We start from the raw sequence: 18484 nt of genomic DNA, 5'->3' as shown, positions 1-18484 counted from the left end.
CATTCAAAAGCCACCTACGGGCAAAAAAGAAAGGCTAGTCGCTTGTTTCTTAGATCACAACCAATTCCAGGACTAGGACCTCCCCCCCACCCCCAATACAATGTGTATCACCTAGTTCTTCCAGGAGCAACATTAACACTCATGGACAGAACACAGATTTTCAAAGACGCTAAGGTATGTGGTGTTGGAGGAGAGTGTTACGGATTCTGTGGACTGCCAAAAAAACAAATCAGTGGGTAATAGATCAAATCAGGCCTGAACTGACCCTAGAAGCTAAAATGACTAAACTGAGGCTATCGTATTTTGGTCACGTCATGAGACGACAAGAGTCACTGGAAAAGACCGTCATGATAGGAAAAGTTGAGGGCAGCAGGAAAAGAGGAACACCCAACAAGAGATGGATTGACTCAATAAAGGAAGCCACAGCCTTCAATTTGCAAGATCTGAGCAAGGCTGTCAAAGATAGGACATTTTGGAGGACTTTCATTCGTAGGGTCGCCATGAGTCGGAAGCGACTTGACGGCACTTAACACACAAGGTATGCATCTAGCTCTTTTAACCTGCAAAGAGTGTACCCCGACTCTGAGCGCACACATACCCGCCTTAGGGGTTTCATGCAGTAAGTGCCCTAGAGAAAAAGTTTCCAAACATGCTACAAAAAACCTCTTTCTAGTATATAGTATGCTAAATGTTATGCAATGATATAGGTACATGATTTTAGACTATATAACTAAATATATAGGGTTATAATTTAGATATATCATCCATGAGATTTAGTGAAGGGCATCAGTAGATAACATAGTATCAAACATTGTTTTGCAGTGATTAGATTGTATGTTTTGAATATATTATGTCTAACTGAAGATTTGATTGTTTGTTAAGACGTAAGATTAATATTAGACAAAATAGAATGATTTAGTTCCGCCTTATTGGGTTTATGCTGTGGGTCTTGCTATGAACATAGAGTACCGAAGAAGTATGAGGAGTGAAAGTTGTGTTTTATGTGTATGCATTGTTTGTTTAAAAATAATTTTTAAAATCTAATGTTAAAAAAACCTCTTTCAGACATATGGATCCTTCCCCCCAACACCCACCCACCCTTGGGGTTGTTCTGCTGGCTCCAACCCCGCCCGCTGCTTCTGTGCACCATCAAACCCCAGCAAGCGGCCGGCGCTCGCGGTTGCCAACCTCCCGGAACTACAGCTGCCCTCCAGACTGCATTGAGATCAATTCCCCCGCCCCCCTGAGGAAAGGGCAGCTTCGGAGGGTGGACCTTGGGCGAAAACGCATGGTCGCTTTAGCCTCCTTTATTCCCTGTTTCAGCCAGGATTCAGCCAGGATCAAATGCATGCGTTTCGCCAAACGGCGAAATGCGTGCATTTGATCCTGGCTGAATCCTGGCTGAAACAGGGAATAAAGGAGGCTAAAGCGACCATGCGTTTTCGCCCCTTGATGGCGCCCTGTCCCCGCAGCGCCAAGGTTTCCTAACCTTGCTGGCAGCCCTCAATTTAAAAATGTCCTACCCAGCAGGGAGGGTTGCCAGGTCTGGGCAAGGGAATGCCTGGAGATCTGAGAGTGGAGCGGGGGTTGGGGGTTGGGGAAGGGACTCAGCAGGGGGTGGACTCTGATCAGGGGAACCGGGTTTTGATCCCCCCACCCCTCCACATGAGCGGCGGAGGCTAATCTGGCGAACTGGATTGGTTTCCCCACTCCGACACACGAAGCCAGCTGGGTGACCTTGGGCTAGTCACAGCTCTGTTAGAGCTCTCTCAGCCCCACCTACCTCACAGGGTGTCTGTTGTGGGGAAGGGAAGGGGATTGTGATCCGGTTTGAGTCTCCCTTAAGTGGTAGAGAAAGTCAGCATAGAAAAACCAGTTCTACTTCTTTCCCCAGGGGAACTGATCTCTGCGGTCTAGAGAGCAGTTGTAAGAAGGGGAGATCTCCAGCCTCCATCTGGAGGTTGGCAACCCTAGCAAGCGGAGGGTGCTGCGGCTGTGAATTATAGTGATGTTAGGGTTGCCAACTCCGGGTTGGGTAACTCCTGGAGATTTGGGGGGGGTGGAGCCTGGGGAGGGTTTGGGGGAGGGACGGACTTCAAGGGGGTACAGTGCCGTAGAATCCACCCTCCAAAGCAGCCATTTCCTCCAGGGGAACTGACCTCTGTGGCCTGGAGATCACTTGTAATTCCGGGAGATCTTCAGGTCCCACCTGGAGGTTGGCAACCCTACCAGCAGGGTCAAAGGGCCGCGCAATGGGAGCAGGTGAAATGGAATTGCGCAGCCTCCAAATGCGAGCAGCCGAAGCACAGAGGCCCTCGCTGGGGATCTGGGCCTTCTTTCCTAGGTTGAGGAACCTCAGGTCTTTGTAGAGGCCTCGGACGATTTTGTCTCAACGCAGGAGGCGGCGGCGGCTCTGGACACTTCTTGATAGCTTCCAACCCAGCAACATTCAACATAATCTTAGGTGTGGGGGGGTTCCTCTTCTAGAACCGATTATAAAGCAATTAAAAAAAATTTAAATTACATTTCCCACCAAGTGAGGCCTCACTCGGTACGTGTGAATTTGGCGTCACGCTTCCAGGCTTGGCTTTGCGCCTGTCCCTTTATCGTGACGTCAAAAGAAACGCGACTAGTTTGCGTCCACTATTTCCTGATTGGCTGTCAACAGCTGCCAGTCAGAGTGAAAGTACGCGATTGGGTCGTTTTGCTAGGCAAAGAAGCCAACCAGGTTTAGCGGTCGGAGGGAAAGCCTATTGGTCAATTAACAGATCGGGCGGAAAGAGCGGGGAGAAAGAGGCGACGCGAAAGGGCGGATCCCTCGCCGTGAAGGGCGGGCCCGGGTTAAAAAAAAAGTACCGCGCGGGATCTACGCCGCGACTGGGGAAACGTCACATCCGCCGCCAGGCAAGTCAAGTGGGATTCTTTCACTCAGGGTTATCCTCCAAGGCTACGAAGTGCCGGAAGGCCCAAACTTCCTTTTCTACCGCGCGCTTCCCTCAGAGTGCGCATGCGTAGTCGGCAAAAGTCCTCGAGCGGAGTTACGTCAAAGAAAGAAGCAAGTAAGGGGCGGGAGGCGGGAGGAAGGCCGGTTGCGGCCGAAGCCCCTGGCGCCGTGAGCTCCATGTGTCTCTGGGCATGTGCAGAGAGCCCCCTTCCCACAGCCGTTTCTTCTTTTAAGGGGAGGGGGCTAAGATCAAGGTCTTTCTGATCGCTTTTCTGCATCCTGTTCATCACAGGCACGGCCATTGGTGCCCCTCGCTAAGGCACTTCCGCACAGGCCGAATAATGCGCTTTCAATGCGCTTTAAGGATCGTTTGTAAGTGGAGTTTGCCATTTCCCACAGTACAATCCATGTTCAAAGTGAATTGAAAGTGCATTATTCGGCCTGTGTGGAAGTGACCTAAGATCGTGCGCCCACATGATGCAAACTCTGCGCATGCATGTAGGGTTGCCAACCTCCAGGTGGGGTCTGGGAATCATCATTGCCGCTTTCTAAACTTTTAAACATATTTTCCACTCTAGAAATTATTGGATTCCATATAACATCTAAATCTTCAGTATCTTCATTGCTATCTCAGAGTTCTTGTGAGGATAAAATGGAGAGGAGAGAAGGGCATATGCTAGCGTGGTATAGTGGTTACAGTGTCCAACTAGGATCTGGGAGACCCAGGTTCGAATTGCCACTCTGCCATGGAAACTTGTTGGGTGACCATGGGCCAGTCACACACTTTCAGCCTAACCTACTTCGCAGTGTTGTTGTTGTGCAGAATGGTGTAAGCAGCTTTGGGTTACTGTTGGGAAAGACAAGGTATAAATTAAGTAAATAAATGACATTCTGTGCTTCTTGGGGGGTTGGGCAGGATACAAAAAAGTATAAAATATATGCTGTTGTAAATTGCAGGAAGGTGCTATTATAGCATTGTTCTAACATCTTTTTTTCTTATCCTTTCTAGGAGATAATGTTCACACAGCTGACCTGAGATGGCCTTGATGAATTTAAAATGTTTCCAAGCATATACTTCCAGAGTACATGCATGCAGACAGCTGCTAACTGGAGGGAGAGTTGTAAGCCACTTTGGTTCAGAAAAAGGGCTGCTGGGCCTCTATGGCTCTCCGGCCTTGCAAATAGCATGTTCAGTGCCTGGCGCGCAAAGCACAGTTTGTAGAAATTATCATGTGGAGCTGGGAAATCCTCCCAGCTCCATTATGGGAATGGTGAACCTCCACGGAGAGGCAAGTGATCAGTTCAAATCAAATGGCAAACGGACAGAGAAACAGGAGCTTTTGAAGGAGTTAAACAATTGCCACTCGTACAAAGAAATTTTCAAATTTGTGACTTCTCTGGAAAGTTTAACGGACACCACAGTGGCAGCTGTCTTCCAGCGGCTGTGTGATGTTGAAGTGGAGGATGGGAGGGTGAAGCACGCCCAGGAGCTGGCGGAGGACAAAATCTTCCAATCCCTTTGTTTCCAGCTGGAACAAGAATCTCCAAACCTGTCTGACTTTGGTCTTGTGAATTCACTAAGTGCCTTGATAAAGTTGCGCGTGGACCCATGGAGTACCTTGGTAATTCGTTTGATATCGGAGAGCCAGAAACGTCTCAAAAAGGGCCAGCTGACCATCAAAGATTTGTGTGATCTTGCCGAAGGCTTATTTGACCTAGAAGGTCCAGACTGTGCAGTGCTGGAACAAATTATGGACGAGGTGCAGAGTGCAAACCTTAAGGACTGGAAACCTGATGAAATGGCCATGGTGTACAGAATTCTGCAGTTGGGTGTAGGAAAGACAGGTAAATACCAAGGCCTGTTGAACAAAATGAACAATTTAACTGTGAGTCAAGTTTTTGAATTCAGCCCCAAACTGACAAGTGCAGTACTGAATGCTCTGGTTGTTCTTGATCAAACCCAAGCTATCCCCTTGGTGATAAAGCTTTGTAAGTATTCTATACGCCACATTCCCCGTTTCACAGATGATGAAATCATTCATGTTCTGGAGGCTTTCATTCATTTTGGACACAACGATCCATTCTTCACAGAAGCCCTGGAAAAACACATTGCCAAATACGCCTTCACCCTGCAGCCCGAGGTGGTCTCCAAAGTCATGCAGTACTGCAGCAGGAAGCACATCCTCTCCAAAACTATCTTCAACGCAGTGGCAGAAAGTTTCATTTACAAGGCAGATAGTTTCACGTCCGTTCAGATTGCCGAGCAGATTATCCCATTTGGGAAACTCAATTACCTTCCACCCTGTGCTCCGTCCCTCTTCCAGAAACTGGAAAGGGTGCTCAGTGCCCGATTTGCTGAGTTTCAGCCCCATGTTCTATTGAACCTGCTTCACTCATTCACCCTGGTTGAACGCTATCCACTCAATTTTCTGGCAAAAGTATTTCGTCCTTATTTTCTGCAGCAGTTGCAAGGTAAGTGTGTGAGGTCTACCTCTCTGGCATTCCGTTCACCGGCTTTTCAAACTGTATAGTAGCGTGGAGGTTCTTCAGTGGGGGGGATTGCTGTGGCAGTGATCTGCCTGGAAAACTGCTTGGGTGGAGTTGCTTGTAATGCGAAACCACAGTTGTGCCCTGGCAGCAGAGTCCTGCACTTAGTCTCTTGCCCTTGGCTTACATTTGCCCTCTGAACCCAGACTGCCAACCTGGGTTTCCAGCCAACTGGTTTAGAGGGTGAGCAGAGTTTTATAGATTACCAGCGGGGATGTAATAATGAATTAGGGCTTGTGCTAAACGGGAAGTAACTAGTTGAATTGGACCTTGTAAGGACAGACTTGTTTGTTTGCAGTTTTTCTTTTGTGCAGCATGCATTGTAACCATGCATTCCTGACTTCCACCGGCGGCCGCGCCCAAAGGCCTTTGGAGGCCTGCGACGGCCCATGCCAGCACAAGGGCCCACAGTGCTGGCATCCGGGAGGCACACGCCGGCATTTGTGGCCCCAGTGCCGGCATGCAGGGCTGAACGCCAGTCTCCGGTCGCTGCCATAGCAGCGCTGGGCCCAGATGCCGCCGAAGCCTGCCGCCGGCATCCACATGCTGGCAAAGGCCGCGGCGTTGACCCGGGAAGCATTCCTGGGGCATAATGGCGTTCCCAGGCTGGCCAGGGGGCAGGGCTGCCATTAGGCAGCCTCCTGAGCCATTTTGACTCAGGAATGCCCCTGGTGCCGAAACCTCCTTAGGAGGCAACGCCACTGCATTGCCTCCTAAGCCCGGCGCACGCATTCCTCTCAGGAATGCACTGTTAGTGGAGCAGCACTGGGTAATATTACCATATTTGTGTGGAGGATCCAGACCTGGTTAAGAACATAAGAAAGGCCATGCTGGATCAGACCAAGGTGCATCAAGTCCATCAGTTTGTTCACACAGTGGCCAACCAGGTGCCTCTAGGAAGCCCACAAACAAGACGACTGCAGCAGCATTATCCTGCCTGTGTTCCTCAGCACCTAATATAGTAGGCATGCTCCTCTGATCCTGGAAAGAATAGGTATGCATCATGACTAGTAGCCATGGATAGCCCTATCCTTCCATGAGTATGCCCACTTCCCTCTTAAAGCCTTCCAGGTTGGCAGCCATCACCACATCCTGGGGTAGGGATTTCCACAATATATGCACTGTGTGAAGAAATATTTCCTTTTATCTGTTTTGAATCTGTCACCCTCCAGCTTCAGCAGATGACCCTGCGTTCTAGTATTAATGAGAGAGGAAGAAAAGCATCTCCCTGTCCACTCTCCATACCATGCATAATTTTATAGACCTCTATTATGTCTCCCCTTAGCCACCTTCTTTCCAACCTAAACAGCCCTAAGTGTTTTAACCACTCCTTATAGGGCAGTTGCTCTAGCCCCCTGATCATTTTGGTTGCTCTTTTCTGCACCTTCTGAAGTTCTGCAATATCCATTTTTAGGTGTGGTGACCAGAACTGTACACAGTATTTCAAGTGTGGTCTCACCATAGATTTGTACAAGGGCAGTATGATAGCTGCAGTTTTATTCTCTATTCCTTGTCTAATTAGGGCCAGCATGGAATTTGCCTTTTTCACAGCAGCCACACACTGGGTTGACATCTTCATTGAGCTATCCACTACCACCTCAAAATCCCTTTCCTGGTCTGTTGATGCCAGCACAGATCCCATCAGTGTATATGTGAAGTTGGGATTTTTTGTCCCAATATGCATCACTATACACTTGCTCACATTGAATCTCATTTGCCATTTTAATGCCCATTCTTCCAGTATGTAGAGATCCTTCTGGAGCTCTTCACAGTTCGATTTTGTTTTAACCACCCTAAATAATTTGGTGTCATCTGCAAACTTGGCTACTTCACTGTTTAACCCCAACTCCAGGTCATTGATGAACAGGTTGAAAAGCACCGGTCCCAACAGATCCCTGAGGGACTCCACTGCTCACATCCCTCCATTGTGAGAACTGACCATTGATACCTACTCTGTGCTTCCTATTTTTCAGCCAGCTCTCAATCCATAAGAGGACTTATCCTCTTATCCCATGACTATGAAGTTTGCTTAGTAGTCTTTGGTGGTTGTATGATCCTGAAACTGAGATCACACCCAACAATCCTTTGCAACATACTTGCATTCCGTGGCTGCTGTACAGGATTTCCTTGGCAGAAAATCCACGTGCAAAGAGTTCCCTGAAACCAGTCGCTTTGAAAACCACTGAGTTGGAGTCTCTCTTAACCCTTATCACTGCTTACATACTATGTGCTGCCAAGTCACAACTTATGGCTACACCAGCAAAGGGCTTTCAAGACAAACGAGAAACAGAGATGGTTGCGATTGCCTTCCTCTTGATCTCCCTTCTAAATACTGACCCTGCTTAGCTTCCGAGATCTGACAAGATCGGGCTGTACCATGTCACCTTTCCTCCCCTATTACTACTCAGGAACTTGTTAATATTAGAAATAACATTCTTCAACTCACGAAAAGGAAAGGAATGTCAATTCTGACAGGACCCTGTTAAACCAATTTTGTGCAGGAATGTACCAAAATATTGTGCTGTATTTTTGAATAGAAATTTCGAAGTTTGGAAGGAAATGATGATGCAAAGATTAGGAGCAGGTTGCAAGATCTATCATTCTCTCTGGTGCAGTGCAAATCCCCCTCACTCTTTCCCTGACACCCTCAACTATCTTTTAAAGCAGGAGTCCCCAACCTTTTTGGGCTTGTGAGCACCTTTGGAATTCTGACCCAGGGTGACAGAGCCAATTACAAAAATGGCTACTTCAGGAAGTGGAGCCAGTGACAAAATGGCTGCCACAGTAGGTGGAGCCAAATACAAAATGTTAGGAAGTGATGTATAACTCTAAAAGCAACTCTTCAATGTTTTGGGCGGAAGCTTTCTTTAGTATGACGCCTTTTTAAATTAAATGTTTTCTTGCATACACACAGCTTACCTTCAGCTGTGCTGTAAAAATCCATGTGCTGGGGTGACAGTTGCTGCCTAGAGCAATTTTTTTAAAAAAATCTGCATAACCAATCAGAACCAAACAAGAGCCCCACCTGTCCCCACCCACTTCCTAAAAACACTTGGCAGGCACCATGTTGGGGACCCGTTTTAGTTATGTCTGCCGTAACCTTAACCTTGGTTATGTGAAGCAGGATTCCCATCTTACTGAGGTTCACTTGCAAACCCTGGTTAGCATTAACCAGGGTTATGGTTGGTGTAGACGTATTTTCAATTATGATTAAGGATTATTGCAGCTTGCTCCGGGGAAATGGGAGCATTATGACGTCACTGAGCAGAAGTGGTCCAGCGGTTTTAGGGAATCCCTTCCAGCATTTTGACAATGGTTTAGTACATTTGATAACTCTGGTTGCCTCCTTTCCCCCATCTTCTTGGTGTCTGTTATAGTTTAACTGACAGATCACTTTAAGCTGTGGTGTTACTTATGTTTTAAAAGACACATGTATGAGACGTTCTCCTTGTTATGTCTGTCTTGTTCTCTGTATTCTAGTTGAAAGACCTGGTTTGACGAGATCTGTCCTTTCTCAGCTGACCCAGCTATTTCTAACTGTTACAGTGGAATGTCCCTCCTACGAGGTATGAGAATATGCCAAATTATTTTGTTCAGCCCAATTCTTTCATAACATTGCTGATATCTGCTGAAAAATGACTAATAATCATTTTATTGGTAGCTTCGTATTGAGTCCTGTGGCTTGTTAAATTTCATATTCAACTATATAGTGATATTAAGACCCTTCCAAAAATTGCAATTGACCTGAGAAAGCTTTCCTTCCTTCCTGCTTTCCTATTTCTTGCATATGTATCAAGGTTTATGTCATCAATGGGAATAAACTTGGCTTAGTTTTCATTTCCTGTTTTGAAAGGGTCCCAAACTGCTTCCAAAATACCGAGTCAAGTCCTTTCTTACACCAGACCATTCACTGGAGTCCTCTGTAGACATTCACTTCTACAACCAAGTCAAGGCTGGCCTGATTGACCTGTTGGGAGCCCGGAAGTATTTTGCCTCCCATGTGTTGACCCCTTACTACTATACTATAGGTAGGCATGAACAGTGAATTTTAGCGTGGCTGCATGTAAATGTTGTCTTTGTTTTTTTGCAAACTGTTTTTAATGTGTATGTGAAGGAACAAACTCATTAGTTGTCCTCCTGTTGCTCCCTGAGGGGTTGGGAAAACGCCTGGCCATCCTTCGCTCCACAAGTGTGCAAAAAACAAACTGGGTTCCACCAACCCTGAAAGCATCTCCTGCTAAACAGAGTCATGCATCTTGTACTCCATACTGACACTGCTGTTTAAGGCTCCACCTAGTCACAGCACTTCTCACTACGCACATACAGGCTAGCACAGTGGCCATTTATCGCAGCCTCTGCATATTCCAGCTATTGTGTTCCAAACTGCCCCTCCCTGTTACCACACTTCTGACAGCAACACTGGACAGGCATGTTGTGTTTCAGAGACCTGGCTTAAAGCATTCAAAATATAAGGAAGTTTAATAAAAGAAGAAAAGAATTCACATTTTCTGTTCAAGCTTTCGGACTGAGCAAGTGAACAAAGAAAGGTGAAAACATGCAGTCCTCTCTCTTGACACTATGTACTTCCTAAAGATGTTCAAATAGGACAGGCTAGCTTTACTTGAACTTTCAGTAGTTTAAAGTTCATAATTACCTTTGTTCTCATGGTTGGGTCTTGTCCCCATTGTCCCTACTGCATGGACAAAATGGACTGCCTAACTAGGTAAAAATGTAGTCTTTCATGGCACAGGCCCATCCAAAATGCTGCCCAAAATGAAACAGTAAGAGAGAGTGATTCTTCCTTGTGTCCAGAGAATTTGTAACCTACTGTGGGGAGTCTGTCCCTGCCTGGTGGTCATTTGGATCTTCCTGCCCTAAAAATAAGAGATTACTTTTTTGTCATTTGACTTGTAGCAGTCTCTTTCCCTTTTGGACAGCTAGATTTGAGTCCAGTACCTTAGAGACCAACAAGATTTTTGGGGTATCAGTTTTCAAGTGTCAATGCTCCCCTTCATCAGATACCCTTTTGGATGTGACCTGGCAGCAGGATGGGCGATAGCAAGCCACTGTCCTGATTTGGCCAGTGCCCTTTGCACAACCCAGAGTTTGAAGGCTCTGTGCTGGGGAGTTTGAAGGCTCCTTTCTCCAAACCCACTCCCTTCTGCCGCCTACTATGCTCCTCTACATGGACAGAGAGCATTCACAATAATTGAAATGGTTGGGGTGAATTCCTGGGTGAATGGAGTTTCTCCACAGTATAAATCAATGCTGCATTTATTCCAGAAATGTTTGCATCTTGCATACACAAAATAATAACTGGGCCCAGAGGGATCCCAGGGATTCAGCTTGGGCTCAGGAACAGTGCACAGCAGCCAAATGCATAAAGTAAAGGTATTATCTGAGCAACTGCATAAAGGTATTACCTGCGCAAGTACCGATTCATTACTGACCCATGGAGTGATGTCACATCCCAATGTTTACTAGGCAGACTATGTTTACAGAGTGGTTTGCCATTGCCTTCCCCAGTCATCTACGCTTTACCCCCATTGTACAGACCTTGAAAGGATGGAAGGCTGAGTCATCCTTGAGCCGGCTATCTGAAACTGACTTCCATTGGGATCGAACGAGGGTCGTGAGCAGAGCTTGGACCGCAGTACTGAAGCTTACCACTCTGCACCATGGTGCATGCCAACCTGTTTAATGCAGCTCAGCCCACAGGAGCATGGAGCCTACTGCTTAGGGGGTGCAGGAATTGAGAGGGTCTGTTTGACCTCCCCTCATACACACACTCTGTCCCACTGTGGCGAACAAAGGGTTAATCTCGGAGAGAAGCTCAGAGAAAGTGGAGCTAAGGAGCTCACTCTCTCTGTTCTGGAAAAAAGGGAGGGGGTCTGTATTTGGTAACCTGTGTGATCAGAAGCTGAGTTTGACTCTGGGAACCGGAGGGTTCACATTTGCCTAAGCCGGTGTGAAACCACTCCTATGGAGTGACGGGTAGAGGCTGGGAGGAAAGGGACCCTTTCTCAGGTCACTGGAAGGGAATAGGTTCTGGGGAGGAGATATTCCAGATACAGGGTTTTGTTAAGGGATCACTGCCACAGAAAAGTGGGGTAGATCTATAGAGAGAACTGGAAGGGACAATTTGAGGGACAATCTCCATACTTCTTTGTTCTCTGGGGGAAGGGGAGAGATTGTATAATCTCCGTAGTTCTCTGTTAGCTAGGCAGCAGAGTCTGCATATGAACATCTATAGGAAGTTCTGTGAACTGAATCCGGGAACTTAATTTAAGAATTGTAATTCTGTACCAAATAACCCATCTAAGATCTATGCCTTCTCTGTCGTTAAAATTATAAACTAGCTCTGGTTCTATGCCTTCCCTGCCTACTGTTTTCCCTCCAAGTCCAGCCCTCGTTCAGTGTTTAATAACTCTCTGTTACTTGGTTAATTACTCGAAAAAGCCTCTGGCGTCTCATTTCTACTGAAGTAGAATAAGTAAATTAAATTAAAATTAGAAAAATTAAAACTCCAAATCAACATTCTGGCAAACAAGTACTCTCTCTCTCTCTCCGTCAGTATACAGGGGGGTGATTGTGATACCCTCAAAGGCATCAGTAGAAACCCTCTTCTGCTCCACACATCCTCCGCCCGCCCCATTTTTGGTCTCTGTCACCTACGCCCAGATGGATTTAATTCAGAAATAAGATACAGAGAAGACCCTTGACCTCCACGCTTGGCTGAGGTTTGAAATTCCATAGTGCAGCCGAGGCCACGTTGCAGTTTGGAAGAACAAACCTGCTGACCTTTGGCTGAAGCAGTAGGGCTTCTTGCCTTGCCTGTCACGGACCGTCAGCAAGGAAGCTGCCAAACGTTCCCCATTTCATGCACCAGGAATAAGGAAAAAGTGTCTCATTTGTATTGCGCAGACAGGCCAAAAAATGACATCCAGTGCTCAGGAAAATAACTTCTGGTTTCTTCCTCACAACAGATCTTGAGATTAAACTCGATGAAGAAGGGTTTGTGTTGCCTGCTAACCAATATGATGAGGTGAGCCAGAGGTAAGCCACATACAGCTTTGGGGCCCTTTTTCTCATTGTGAACCCATTCTGAAGGGATCTCCTCACAGACCAGCTATATCCCTTAATAAGGTTTAACTGTTATTTTGTTCCTACAGAGTATGTGTGTGTGAGTGGGGAACCCTGTAAGAGTTCCCTGCTCTTTCCTCAGCTTTAAATACCGATCAAGTGAATAGTTGATTCTGAATGGCCCTGAAGACACAAACCGGGGGGTTATAAGGGTGCCTGAATGAGTTTTCAATTTGGAAACTTTGTCACGGAGTGTCAAACTGAAAACTCATTCAGGCACCCCTGTAACCCCCTGGCTGACAGATGAGGATGGGGGTCCCATTTAGCCTGTTCCCACATTACTCTTCTTTCAAAGGAGCTGCTTCATCTCAGGAAAGTGTCCCAGCGGCCATATTTCTCCGAGATTGAGAGGGTGAGTCCCTGTCTCAAGTGGTTGGCCACCTGCTTGGCATGAAGAAGATCCCAAGTTCAGTCCCTGGAATCTTCAGTTGAAAAGGATCGGGTGAGGTGAAAGACCTCTGCCTGAGACCCTGAAGAACTGCTGCCAGTCTGAGTTGACAATACTGACCTTTCTAGTCCAAGGATCTGACGCAGTAGAAGGCATGGTAGAACATCTGCTTTGCATGCAAAATGTCCCAGGTTCAATCCCCAGTATCACCAGGCTATTACTGGGAAGTCAGTGATGTGAACAACCTCTGCCTGAGACCCTGGAGAGCCACAGCCAATCTGAGTGGACAAGGGCTACTGTGAACGACCAAGGGTCTGGCTCAGTATAAAGCAGTTTCATGTGTTTGTGTATTTGAAGAAGAAGAAGAGTTGGTTTTTATATGCCGACTTTCTCTACCACTTAAAGGAGACTCAAACCGGCTTACAATCACCTTCCCCTCCCCACAACAGACACCCTGTGAGGTAGGTGAGGCTGAGAGGGAATTACTTGCCCAAGGTCACCCAGCTGGCTTCATTTGTAGGAGTGGGGAAACAAATTCAGTTCACCAGATTAGCCTCCGCCACTCATGTGGAGGAGTGGGGAAACAAACCCGGTTCTCCAGATCAGAGTCCACCACTCCAAACCACCGTTCTTAACCACTACACCATGCTGGCTCTCTGGAGCATGTAACCAACCTAATTTGCTGGAGCATGTAACCAACCTAATTCAGAGGGATGCAAGGATCCCTCTTCCTCCTTCCCCTCCAGTTCTCGGGGCGCTGCCAGAGGAAGGAACCAGAATATAACCCACAGGGACAAACCAATAAGGAAGAACCTTATTTTCTGCCCAAAGCCACCATCCCCAGTTTGGGTGTCGGCAGCAGTAGAACGCAGAATACCATTTCTGGAGACCCGCAGACCTTCCTAAGAACAGAGGTCTGCTGCCCTCTTAACGGAGGCCAGGGTGGTTATGCTATATTGAGCAATCTCGAATTTATTCATCAGCAGTGCTGTTGAGAGGATTCACAAAACTTTAAAAAACCCAATAAATATAAAAAGAAAAAAATGCAAAATCTCACATAGCTATGGATACTTTTGATCTTCATACATGGATGTGAGAATTTTTTAATGTGTGGAATGTCTGCCGCATACCCTTAAGTTAAGTAACAAACAGCACTGGCAAAATTCAGTACCCAAAATTGCCCATGGTAGATAACAACATAGATGTTTCCAACTGGAGTTCCAGACTGTCTAGTTCAGAGGTCCCCAACTTTTTTGAGCCTTTGGGCACCTTTGGAATTCTGACCCAGGGTGCTGGCCACAACCATAAAATGGCTGCCCCAGGAGGCAGAGGCGACCATAACATAACTCACCTTCTGGCATGCAATGAAAATCCTTGTGCTGTAGAGGCAGCTGCTGGCAGAGCATTAAAAAAAAAAATCAGCATAGCCTATCAGATCTCCAGTGGCCAATCAAAAGCCCTGTTGGGGAAAATTCCCATTTGGTCTCACCCACTTTCTAAAACCACTTAGCTGGCGCTGTGGTGTCCACAGGTGCCATGTCGGGGGTCTCTGGAGGTCATGGGAGCACAAGGGCTGATTTTTCTGGGGCTCACTGGGGGTTGCTTCCTTGTTGCTGGATTTCATATAACTTCAAGAACAATTTCAGATGAAGCCATCCCACGGAGCTTTGTGGTGTTGAGATGGTTCCACTTGATTCTGTTGTTCAAAAGTTAGCGGAGCAGCCTTGTAGCCACATTGGCAGCTGATAAGGTCTGAATATGGCCTGATCCTTGCCTTACCCAAGAAGTGTATTATTTGATTCAATTGAACTAAATCATTTTAATCATGTTTTGTGTTTTATTTGGCAGAATAGCTCTCTGTATTGATGATCAAAAGAGGTTTTGCATCAACAATCTAAACCTCCTTGGAAAAGAAGCCATTAAAAGGAGGCACCTCAAGCTGGTTGGTTATGAAGTGGTGCAGGTAAATTTTCAAATCAGCCTTATAACAATTGCTTTGCCAAGCTTTGCCTGTTCTCTGTCCCCTGCATGCAGAGGTGAGACAGGTGATGTCCAGAGACAGGGCTTGTTTGGTGGTGGCCTCTCGCCTCTGGAATGCTGCCCCCCACCCCCCACCCGCAAGGTTTGTCTGGCACCTACCTTATTGTCTTTTAGGGACCAGGACAAAATGTTTTTTTTCCCATTGGGTTTTAACTAAGGCATTCTGTCTCTCTCTCTTTTTTTTTTTACTGTTTTTATGGTTTGCTTTTAGCCTATTTTATGGATATCATTATAAGCTGCTGAATGTTCGCTATCTAATTTTTATCCCCTGGATTGTTTTTAGGGCTTTATTATTAGGATTTTATTATTGTTAATTTTTATAATGTTTTTTGTGATTTTATTGTATTATTATTATTTAGCAATCCACTTCAGGCAGGTCTCTGGTGAGCGGATGCATAAATTTTTAAAATGAGTATAGAACAATTTGGCATGTGTGCCGCATAGGCCTGATAACACATCCCAGGCAAGCTCTCCTTCCTTCCCAAGCAGCCGCTTTTGGGTCATGCTTGTCCCAGAAGTCCATATTGATGCTTCAGTAGTTCTTGTGAAGTTTGGGCTTTTAGAAATCCACTTCATACCCACACTCCAGTTCCTACCAGAGGGCTGCACATCTACCAAGTGCTGCAAGCCAGCTTACTTGGATTGGGTGGGCAGGTTCCGTGGATATCCAACAAGCTGTGAGTGCCTGAGGGTCTCACAAAACGCTTCACCACTTAACCAGCGACCAGATAGCCAGTGAGGTGTAGTGGTTACCTAGCCTGTGAGAGATCCAAGTTGAAGTCACCACTCTGCCATGAAGCTTGCTGAGTCTCTGTTGTACGAGTAAAACAGAGGAGGGCAGACCAATACGGACCACCTTGAGTTTCTTGGAGAAAGGGTGGGATAAAAATGTAATAAATAAACCCTTTCCTTTGGAAGTAAGACTACTATGTTCAGAGGGCCTTGCTTCCTAGCGAGAATTGCAGCCTTAATAAAATGCAGTTCTCGCATAAGACAGAAATGCCAGCATTAAAGCAAACCCCAGGGAGTTTCCTCCTTGTGAACCGGGCACTGAGCCTTTATAGATTTGCCACTAAAGCAAGAGGCAAGTCGGCCACTGCCGCTCCCACTCATTCTTTGTGAAATGCTGCTGTTCGCCCTCCCTCACCTTCTGTGCCGTGCGACTGCTTCCAGCATCAGGTATCAACCAGGCGGGAGAAGCCACAGCTGCCTCCTCTCTTCCTTCAGTGAATGATTTGAAGGGCTGCTGTTTGGTGCCCAGGCTGGGGCCCTGAAAACTGGGAAGAAACTACAGAGGGGCCAGATGTGCTGGTGGGAATCAAAGCAACTGTGCTTTATCTGTTCATCTGTCATGGCTTGACTAACGGATAATCCCTTCTCTTTACCTTTTTAGATTCCATTTTTTGAATTTGAATTGCTGGACAGCCAAACTAATATAGTGGAGTATCTACACAAGAAAATATTTCCTAACTCCTACAGACTCAGCTGGTGATGCAACAAAATCCAAACGATGCTGCAGAGACTGATTTTATTTTATTTTTTGAAATGCTACATTTGATAAGCCATTTTTTAAAGCAAAACAATCCCCATATTTAGATTGATTTAATTTGGATCTTTCAGTGATATAAAAAGAATTAGAACACAGCAGAATCTGTGTGGGACAACTTCACATACCAGATGATGGTTAGAAAATGGCTGCATGTTTCTTGAAAGTGCACAAAGGCTGCTGATGAGCAGTTGCTTGAATCAATTTGTTCCCCTGTAGGCAGGGTCCCTTTCCCTCTTGCTGTCTTAGCTATAGTACAAGATTGATTCTGGCATGGCGAAGCCACTGTGGACCAAAGCCTACCACAGAAAAACACTCTACAGGAAAGCAGTGTAGCAATTTACATACAGAGGTTGATTTTAGGCATCTGGTTTTTAATGAATGTTTAAAAGCTGCCTTGCTTGTCTTTTCAGGCTCAGTAGCATCTCTTGATCACTGAGCAACAAACGTCTGACTTAAGGGGAGAATGTCACTCCCTGCATCCTTGTGATTGTTTAAGATTCTCATTGCCAGGAAATAAATTCTTAAGATGGGATGTGAACGGTATTCATATGACATCACCTAGGGCAGGGGTCGCAAAAGTGCGGCTCCCGAGCTGCAAGTGGCTCTTTGGGCCCCTGAGTGCGGCTCTTCCCACGTGTGGAAGCAGTGCCCTAGGCCAGCCGAAGCAGCGGGAGGGTCTCCGAGAGAGGACAGAGTGGCCCTTCCTCCTTCTTGCCCCAGCGCCGTCCCCGCCTCCCACCATTGCAGTGGCAGCTGGAGAACGACAAGAGCCCCTCAGCTGCCACCCCCCTGTCTTTTCTTGCCGCCCGGCTGCGCGCCTTGGTTTGGCAGAGAGGGGGCTCTTCCCTCCCTCCTCCCTTCCTTCTCTCCACTGTGAGGAGTGAGGCGTGGCTGTCCGGTCCTCATTTCGGCCGCCGCCACCTTCCCTCCTCTGTCTCTATGGGTGACCGGAGCTGGGCGACCTCTCCCCCCCCTCCTCCTCCTGTTGGCTCCGCCTGGCCCCGGGTGGGGAAGGCGATGATGCTTCCTGGGCCAGGACCGAGCTCGCTTTGCCCTCCCCGCTCCTCAGACTGAGAGTTTGGAGCCAGTCCGGCGCATCGCCTTCCCGCCCCCCGCGCAGGCCGCGTCTTGCCCGGCCGGGATCTTGCGGGGGAACTTCCAGGGCGGGGGGCGGATTTCGCGCCTTAATCACTGGCCCACAGGAAGGGGTAAACTCTCCTCCTCGCTGCCTTCCTCCTCCTCGTCCCCCTCAGGCGGCTCCCAAAAGTCCAGCTCCAGGCTGCCTTTCTTCCCCAGTTCCTTCCTTCTCTTTCCTTTCCCAGTTCCTTCCTTTCTTTCTGTCCCTCCCCCACTCTTCCTTCCATCCTTCCTCCCTTTCATCCTTTCTTCCCCAGTTCCTTCCTTCTCTTTCCTTTCCCAGTTCCTTCCTTCCTCTTTCTTTCTCCATCCCTCCCCCCTTTCTTTCTTCCTTCTTTCCTCTCCCAGTTCCTTCCTTCCTTTCTCCATTCCTCCCCCCTCCCTTCCTCTACTAGCGTTTGCTGTTCTTTCCCTTTTCAATTCTACATTTTCATGCAAACAATCTTTTTCAAGCATGAAACCTTATCAAGAGTAAATTGAGAAATCGTCTTATTGATGAGAACCTGGAATCATGCCTAAAATTAAAAACAACAACATACAAACCTGATTTACCCAAACTTTCCAAGGAGATGCAAGGCCATTGTTCACATTAAGTGTTTGTCAGTCATTGTCATGATTTAATTTTATGGATACCTTACAATTTAATTTTTATCAATAAATAAGATCATTATTAAGTATGATATCGTTTTATTCAGTGTACCTATAGTTTAATTAAGACTTAAAACTTTAATTAAAG

General features: G+C 46.8%; 1 protein-coding gene across 1 annotated transcript; it reads left to right on the top strand.

The window, feature by feature from the left end:
• Positions 1-3961: 3961 nt before the first annotated feature.
• On the top strand, positions 3962-16570 carry FASTKD3 (FAST kinase domains 3). Its single transcript, XM_056862977.1, has 6 exons — positions 3962-5416; positions 8972-9057; positions 9345-9519; positions 12478-12547; positions 14871-14985; positions 16456-16570. Exons 1-6 carry the CDS (start codon positions 3982-3984, stop codon positions 16552-16554), a joined length of 1980 nt encoding a protein of 659 aa, XP_056718955.1. The 5' UTR covers positions 3962-3981; the 3' UTR covers positions 16555-16570.
• The last annotated feature ends 1914 nt before the right edge of the window (positions 16571-18484 follow it).

The sequence above is a fragment of the Euleptes europaea genome, chromosome 17 (genome assembly GCF_029931775.1).
Source record: "Euleptes europaea isolate rEulEur1 chromosome 17, rEulEur1.hap1, whole genome shotgun sequence".
NCBI lineage: Eukaryota > Metazoa > Chordata > Lepidosauria > Squamata > Sphaerodactylidae > Euleptes > Euleptes europaea.
The sequence above is the reverse complement of the archived record's forward strand: the minus strand, read 5'-3'. Positions and strand labels throughout refer to the sequence as shown.